The 9,481-nt window shown below is 31.3% G+C and overlaps 1 protein-coding gene across 1 annotated transcript; it reads left to right on the top strand.

Annotated features, from left to right (window-relative positions):
- Positions 1–5,245: 5,245 nt before the first annotated feature.
- Positions 5,246–6,631, top strand: LOC139483420 (uncharacterized). The gene has a single exon (XM_071267440.1). The coding sequence runs from the start codon at positions 5,246–5,248 to the stop codon at positions 6,629–6,631; it is 1,386 nt and encodes a 461-aa protein (XP_071123541.1).
- Positions 6,632–9,481: the final 2,850 nt, after the last annotated feature.

Raw genomic sequence — 9,481 nt, 5'->3', positions numbered from 1 at the left:
CTTGAGTTTCTTTTTGTGTATAAAGTTAGAATTGTTACTATTGTTATGACTGCTTGTTTATTTATTCATCTCCTTATTCAAGAATTATTTCAAATCATTCTAAGTACCTGACTGATCTGACTTTTTATTGGAAATACTATATTGTCAAACTTAACTTATTGTTACAAGAAGAGCTACATTTATACTGTGTGACCCCTTGATGTTGAATAACACACATTCACATGAAATTAGGATGTAACTGGCTTGAACATTCTGGATATTGGATGATGATGTACACAAACATCATCTTATTTGTAATGATGAAAAAAAAGTGAATTTTATTGATAGATTTATGTAAACTTGAAAACTAATTGCTTTACATCCAGTGGCAAATATTTCTTGCCAATTCCGGATAAAGAAAACAAAAATGCAAGAGAAAATTTGTACAAAATGGGTCGACGGAGGATTAGGGTGAGGGTTTGAGCTCACTGGAGAAGAAGGTTATGAAGGGTATGATCTTCAGGGGTAGGACACTTTGCCTTGCAATATTCAACCTACAATATCTTCAAAGAGTTGTTTCAAGGATTCATTCAAGTGTAGAGAGCATAGCACTCTACATAGGGCTTTGGTTTATCAACTCCATTCTTACTGGAGATGGCCACATTCATATATACATCTTACACAATCAGACAAACATCCCTGTTAAGTAATAGATTTACAGTTGAATGGGAGAAATCTAAGGGATGTCCATACTTGGGGTTTATACCTATGTTAATTATCCATTTAGGAGTATAAACGTATATTTTGTTAGTATACTTAAGTTCAGAATTGAATGGCCTGCATTTTTCAAGCAGAACAATAAAAATAGGGTATATTAATCGAAGACTAATATAATAAATTCAATGTACAAATACATTTTGTATAACAATAAAAATGTAAGTTTTAATTGTTACAAATTTATTTACCACATTAATATAAACATTAAATACATTTCTAATTTAAATCATAAAAATTAAGTCCGAAAAATAGGCAAAAAAAATTAAAACAACACAACATAAATATCATGCGTCTGAAATGTATTTTATGTAAGGTGTGTCCAATTATACTTATTATATATAAAAAATTATATTAAGGGACATTATCCACCAATCCTGCAATATAGAAGTAAAATGCAAGTTATTGTCTAATATCTAGAAAAAAGTAAAATAACAAAAATACCAAACTTTAAGGAAAAATCAAAACAAAAACCCAAACACATCAAACCCTTAACTTGTGTGACAGTCGTATAAAATTCCATTATATTGAGTACGGTGTGTGAACAAAACAAACTGACGTAATAGGCAAAAAAATCAAAAATGGGGTACCATAATTGATTAAGAACGTATATATATATATATATATATATACCAGATGTCAAAAATGTTCAGAATGTAAAGATATATAAGAATAAAAACAGTGGCACCAAATGGTTCCAAGTAATACAACTATCCACAGGTAACCGCAAAAAGGTTGAAGAAGCAACTACAGGTGTATGTACATACATTTTTTCCATTATTTGTACACAAATAATCTAATAACTCACTAGTATGAGCTATTTACTTTGAGTGACAATTTAAGTATTTTTGCTAATTACTTGAAAACCTCAAGAGACCGACAATCAGTAAACAGCAAAAATGAACAATGCAATAATTAATCTACAGATATGTCACTTTAAAATTCTATGTTTATAGTTGATTGGTCAATGTTAAGTTTCATGGTTAAGTCTATTTTTCAGTGTTTACCCATATTTGATGACTTGATATTTATATACGATTTTTTTTTTTAAATTACCGTTTACACATTGTTGAATTATTCGGGACACAGGTTCTTTTTGTCGACCTTCAGGCATAGTATATAGTTTTGGTTCTATTTAACAAAACTTTTCCATTTTTTTTGTATTCAATGCCCATCTACTTAGAATTTCATCAGGACTTCAAACTGTTTGATTTTATTTTCACTGATGAACAAAGTAAGAAGCTTGGCATCTGAGATTGATAGAGGTACTTTATTTTTTTTAATCCAGAGGAAACGGACAGCTTAACTTAAACGAAGCCTTTGGTAGACTTATTAAATATCTTTTTTTTCTTTCATTATACTTTGTACCGATAGACTTGTATATATACATAAGGATATGTGGAATGATAGCCATTAAGACAAATTTCAAATCGAGTCGCAGTGTTCTCTCCAGATATTTTATTTAGCATCCTGGTAAACGGGAAATTGAAATACCATCTTGTTTCTAAAACTATAACATCAAAGCCATAACATAATCTACAAGAAATCTACTTCAGATAGCATCACATGTAAGATTAAATGATCACATTACCATGATGCTAAACGGCCCTGGGGAAAACACTGAGTCGGAATTACGTGCATGTACGCGACTATAGATCACCTTAGGCATAAACACAATGAGCAACATCATATCTTACAACACAAATCTAATACGACCGTGATCCACAGGACAGGTATATGACGGTGTTGAACATATTTGTGAGCCTAAAATGGGACAGCGGCGTAACAACATTAGAACACTAAAAATTTGTTGGAAATGGCTGGACTCATCGGATTAAACCAAGACAAGACGTAAAGTAACCGATACCAGAGTGCTTGCAGTTATTGAAAGCTAATTCAAAGTAAATTGAAAGTAGTGAGGATTCACTTTCGTTCTTGAGATAACAATTTTCGTTAAATTTGTGATTTATTGTATCAAAAACTTTAAAAATGTCAACGGAGTACAAATTTTCTACATACTTGTATGTAGACTTTGACAAATTATTCATTAAAAAACTATTTTTCCTTAATAAACCATTTAAACGGACAGTCGAGATGTCAAAAACAGTCTGAACAACATTACCTTGTGCAATGCCGAAATATAAGTATACATATATATAATAGCATCGACAGGATTAAGGACCATAAGTTTTCAGAATTGCATAACTATCATATTCTCTGTTCTAATTAACAAAAAACAATGCTAGTACCGATTAGAATATTCACAGATCTTAATCAGGTGTTATATTGATAGACGTAAAGAAAAATTTAAAAAAAAATAGACACAACAATAATAGAATAATTAAAATAGTAAGCCTAGTATCTTTGATATTTTTTCTTTGTATAGAGTTTCCCGTGTAACACAAGTATCTGGATCTAGAAAGATTCCCAAGTTGATATGCTTATTAATGTTTTATTAAGTTTTTAATCTTATTTTTTACATATACAATGTAACCTGTTATCGTATATTAAGCCGTACATGCATGCTACTAAGGGCCCCAGGTTGATATTTTATTAAGTTATTGGTTGTATTTTGAATTATCTAATCTGTAAGATTTTACCGTGTTCACGTGATTAAAGAAAATGACGTATCATTAACCTACCTGTACACATTTGTTGAACTTTAAAACAGTACCAAGTGTGATGTTTAATTGGGTTTAAGGTATGTACACATGTTGATGTTCTCATTATAAATACATATGCAGGAGGATATTAAAGCGTAATCAAATCTACAATTTAAGCTCATATAGATGTATAACCGAAAATGATATATACAAAACTATCTCTCTTTGACATCGTTCAACAAAATGTATTAGGCATAAACACTTATTAGCTTATAATTAGGCATAATCATCCAGCTAATAATGTAGACCAGACTAAAACTTCAAGGTTCATTGATCGTCGCTGAGAAGAGTTATTTCAGTCCAACACAAGATTTCCTCAATGATAGACCCTATGCATTTACATGGTTCGTAAAATCAATATAATAATTTCAAAACAAGACTAGTTTAATGAATATATCTCCCCTATGCAGAAGTCTGATTAATTTCTTGACTAAGGCTATATACCTTTTGTCCGTTTTAATTATATAAGCTTAAACAGTCTAAGAGTACAGACCTTGTCATTTTGATAGCTCATTGATGAACGGTACTTGAGTACATCATATTTTCAGCAAAAGAAGAAGACATGTTAATGCCATATTTTTGGACATTGGTAATCGAAAATTAAAAAATATTACAAATCTATCAACTAACACCCTTCCAAGATGTTCTTACAATACTATTCTGTCAGAATTGATAGTCCTTTTTTCTAGATTTTGTTGAAATCTACAAAACTTAATGGAAAGTCCACAAAAAATCAACTAACTTAACGAATGGAAAGTAATTAATAGTAAGATATGAGTCAACACTTTACATAAAAAGATAGTTTGTAACAAAATATATATTATAAAGATGTCAATGTGTGTATAATAGCATAAGAGGCAAAGCACTTGTTCATATATATTTTTTCCAAAATCTATGTTTTTTATGGAAATTGTTGGTAAAAAAATGTGAATTTCAATCTCTTTATGACGTAATAGTGACATCACATGTTGAAGTGTACACATGTTAAATAACAAGTTCCTGTATCAATAAAATAAAAAATATTTTTGAAAGTCTTGAATAAATGTAATAATGTTACAATATCAGGTGCCAAATAATGGCTCTTGTCACACTTCCTTTGTTGTATATAATATTTTTTGGAGTCGTGATTCATAATATATTGATTATGTTAAATTGTTTAACCTGTAGTAGAAGGTCACTAACCATACTCAGTAAAGCAGACACAACCTTCAGTCTGTCCATTCATGTAAAATAATGATCATATTCTTTGGATTTCAAATATTTTGGCCACGAGCATCACTGAAGAGACATGTATTGTCGAAATGTGCATCTGGTGCAGGAAATTTGGTACCGTAAATGTTATTACTTATAGTTTGATGTTTTTTTTTTTTAATCAAGATTTTATACCAAAAAAAAACCGAAGAAACAAATACAATACAAAAAACCTTGTCTTGACTTTATGACGTTCCATTGTTTAATTTATTTTAAAATTAAACCACATAGAACTATCTATAGTAACAAACTGTTTGTGTTTACAGGTCATGGCCACTTCTTTCGATAATTGTGGTATTTGTAGTTTGCGATACATTTCAAAGCCGGCTGTTATTTGGTGCTCTGATTGTGAAGAAGGATTGTGCCAAGAATGTTCAGAACATCATAGCTTATCTAAGGCCTCACGAAACCACAACGGTTTTCCTATTAATGAATATCAAACGTTTCCATCTTTTATTGGAAACATAAAACTGCACTGTGATGATCACAACGAGAAATACCTATTGTTTTGCAAAGAGCATAATGAATGTGTGTGTAGAAAATGTGTTATTACAGAGAAGCACGGAAAATGTAAAGAAATGGTTCCCATTGAAGATGTGATTAAAAATTCCAAAACATCTGCAGCATTTACAGAAATTGAAACATCACTTCACGAACTGAAGGCAAACTTTGGTTTACTTCTGGAACACAAACAAAAGAATCTATTTTCAATTTCAGCCTCGAAAAAGTTAATTGAGTCCGAGATATTAGCGATTCGGCAGCAGATAACTCGCCATCTCGACTTAATACAAGACAATTTTAATGCTGAACTCAACAAAGCTGTGGAAAAATCTACCCAACAAATACAGAGCTTCATTGCATCTCTGAAGAATAACCAAACAGAAATCGACGAGTGCATAGAAGATTTAGAAAGCTTAAAGAATTATGCAACAGATATGCAAACATTTTTGGGAATTGCGCAATTAGACACCAAACTTCGAAAACAAGAAAAACACCTACAGGATTGTATTGATGGTGGTACTTTGGTTCACGCTGTTGTTTCTTCCCAGTTGAATCCGTTATTACAAAATATACACAAACACATAACTTCGTTTGGAAAAGTCGTCATAGATGTAATACCATTTCAACTATCACTACGAAGAAGCAAGCTAATTCAGACTCAAATGATGAAAGTAATGGTGAAACCAAAATGTTCCGTAGAGAATATAAATCTGGAGTTAAAAACGAAATTTAAAACTAAAGCTTTTAATGTGTCAGGCTGTTGTATTTTACCTTCCGGAAAACTTGTAGTGTCAAACAACTGTCCCTCGTATTTGACATTATTTGCACCTGATGGGGAAATAAATCGAAAAATTAACTGCGATTTACCATATATTTATGATGTTGCATGTGTCGACGACACAACTGTAGCCGTTGTTTCAATGACTATGGAGAATATCGAACTTATAAATATGGAATCAGGTAAAACATTCACAATTGTTCGCACTTATTCCCCTTGTTGCGGCTTAACTTATAAAGATAATCATTTTATAGTAAGTCCCCAAAAAGGACAGATACAGAAAATCAGATTAGAAGATACAAAAACATATGGTATTGGCAGTTCTATGACCTCATTGAATTTGGCTGCATTAGGCAATACACTGTACTCTAGAAAAAGGGACACGAATACCATCGTCTGTCATAATAAAAACGGTGACGTTCTATGGACATACACAGACACGTCGGTTCTAAATGTACCTAGAGGTATCACAGTTGATGAATATGGAAATGCTTTTGTTGCTGGGAACAAATCAAAAAACGTTGTGGCTATATCTTCTCATGGTAGAGGTCACAAAATACTCCTGTCAGAGAAGGACCTGTGTGGTTCTCCATGGGCACTTTGCTATAGTGAAAAATTCAAATCCGTGCTGGTTGCAAATGAAACTGACGGCCAAGCATTTTTGTACAGCGTTAATTACACATAAACTATATTTGCTGCTATTGTGTTATTTCAAAAAAAGCAACGTTAAACGTTATATCATACTATGTTTAGCAAAGAAAAAAATATAACATAATTATATAGATTTTAAAATGAAAAGTAGATACATTGCATAACATAGAACTGAATAACATTTATTTGCGTATACTCATGACGAAGACTTACATAAAAGTGTCGTTGATACGCGCTGGTTATCTTTTTTAAAGTCAAGATTATTATTAGTGAATATAATAAAGTCTCTTTGAATCTGTAAGAATTTATGATATAAGTATTGCTAGCGCTCATGTTTTTTTTTATTTTTTTTTTTTTTTTGTTAATTTGTCGAAACAATTGTTTGTTTTTTTTTCTTCATGTTTTGCCAATAGATAGTTTTGGTTAAAAATATCTAATCTTTTTCATTTTCCAATTTACGCTTTTTTGTTTATGGTTATTGGCCATTTTAATCGAATGGTTATCGTTGGCTGGAATTAAACGTAGACCGCAATAATATATTGTTTGACATGTTGATAGCTATCGGTTGTGTGTATTTAATATCTTGATTATTCAAATTTTATTCCCCATTAAATATGGCTTATTTTTCTAACCTTGCTCAACTAAAAACGTAAATTATCGAAAACAAATTAAGCCATAGAGTTCAAAGACAACAAATAATACGTTGACTAGCTTTTATGTCCAATTATTTCTGTCTATCAGCGAAAACATCTCTTACTTTTGACAGATGCTCAGTATTAAGAATAAGGATTTAGCAATATAAATTCTGATTTCAATAGAGGCTTATCTTATGTTGTAGGCATATCCTGTTCCAAAAGACAAATAGCCGTGTGTTAACATAGATTTTTTGTTGTTGCTTGAAACGAAAACGTTCCTAGAACATCCTCTGATGGCACAGAGAACAAAATACTCCTGTTTCGAGACGTTGTTGGTTCTCAATGGCCATTATGCTACAACTTCATGTCGACATTGCCTTATTATTAAATGCTTAACACATAATGCCAAGTGGGTAAATGGTCCGAGACCACAATTATTTCGTAGTGCATTTCTTTTAGAACATAAATGAAAATAACAAAAATCCCACCTGCGCTTTCTCAAAGAAATTTTTACAGTGTGTTGTACTACTTGTGGGACAAATTATATCAAATTTATAGAAAACTTCATCAGCTCTAACTCAAAATATGGACAATTTTATGTTGAAAGGCGTCTTGAAATCTTTTGACATCTTCCGAAGTGCTAATTTTTAACCTTTTTCAGCTGGACCAAATCACTACTTTCCTTTAAAATTCTGGACCCCAATTTTTTTACAGTGTAATTTCACCCCCCTACTTGCAATTTGAGGCATTAAACATGAAGAAATAAATTTGGAAAGGGTATAAAAATTATAGGCAAGTAACCGACTGTCAACACTAGGGACGAAAATCAAGGGACGACAATGGTGGTCTCGGACCAAATGTGTACTAAAAAGCAATGTTCTGGCCCTGATATGCTTGAAAGAAATAAACGACGCGGATACGCCATCACCACTATAATCTTATGACAAAAAGGCAAATGGCTTTGTATATCAAAGTGAATAGTTGTATACAAAGAAGATAATCTACAGAACGAAAATTATAAAAGAGGAGATCTGCTTATACGTAAAACTGACGCAAACTTCAGTCGACTCCCTATAGTAGTTATTGCTCTTAAATAATGATTTTACAAATTTTGTCAATCTGCCTTTTATCTATGAGTACAACCGAATTATTTAATAGCAAAACATTATTAGAAGGACAAAATCTACAAACAAGTCTACTAAAACTAAATTGTCAATCGCTTTCCAAAAGGAGTTATTGTCCCTAATTGACTACAATTACCGGTATGTGATCGGGAAATGGACGTTACCGTACAGTCATGCCACATCTTTATATTTGAAAAGACGAACACACATATGTGCAATATGTGCAAGAGGGCTGTGATAGAATAAAACATTTATATCATTATACTTTTTTTTATACTAAAATGAATTTCTGACATGATCATAACAACTTATTGTTGAATGAACACAAAATGATTATGAAAATAAAGAAATTTTCCCGAGCTTGATCTACTGGACAAAAAATACCAAACGATTCCATAAATTATTTGTTTGATCAAAGATGCTTAGAATGTTTATGTCATACAATAAGATAGAACGCAGTATTATATTCACCAAATTACCTCCCCACGAGGCACAATGCACATTACACCGTACAGTCATGCCACATCTTTATATTTGAAAAGACAGTAACCTTACGAAAACACATATGTGCAATATGTGCAAGAGGGCTATTATAGAAAAAAAAACATTTATATCATTATACGGTTATATACTAAAATGAATTTGTGACATGATCATTACAACTTATAATTGAATGAACACAAAATGATTATGAAAAAAACTATTTTTCCTGAGCTTGATCTACTTGACAAAAAATACCAAACGATTCGATAAATTATTTGTTTGCACAAATATGCTTAGAATGTTTATGTCATACAATAAAATAGAACGCAGTATTATATTCACCAAATTACCTCCCCACGAGGCACAATGCACATATACACAATATAATTTTAATCATTTGCAGAACAATGGTTTATTCTATCTAAACAATAAACACGTAATAAACAAACAAACAAAAAACACAAAAGAAACAACAATTTAGAATAATACATAAAGCAAGTAGAAAGAAGACAGAAGATGTTGAATTTAGAAAATAGCACAGATATTATCAAATAATTTGAAAAAAAGTTTATCATGAGGTATACTCATACTGTAAATTACATTCCATAATTGATATTAAGACTGATTTTCAGTATGCATTAA

Source organism: Mytilus edulis, chromosome 7 (assembly GCF_963676685.1).
Source record: "Mytilus edulis chromosome 7, xbMytEdul2.2, whole genome shotgun sequence".
In the NCBI taxonomy this organism is placed as follows: Eukaryota; Metazoa; Mollusca; class Bivalvia; order Mytilida; family Mytilidae; genus Mytilus; species Mytilus edulis.
This window is presented reverse-complemented; position numbering and strand designations above follow the sequence as displayed.

Coding starts and splice junctions, on each gene's coding strand:
- LOC139483420 (XM_071267440.1), top strand. CDS start 5,246: ATGGTTCCCATTGAAGATGTGATTAAAAATTCCAAAACATCTGCAGCA.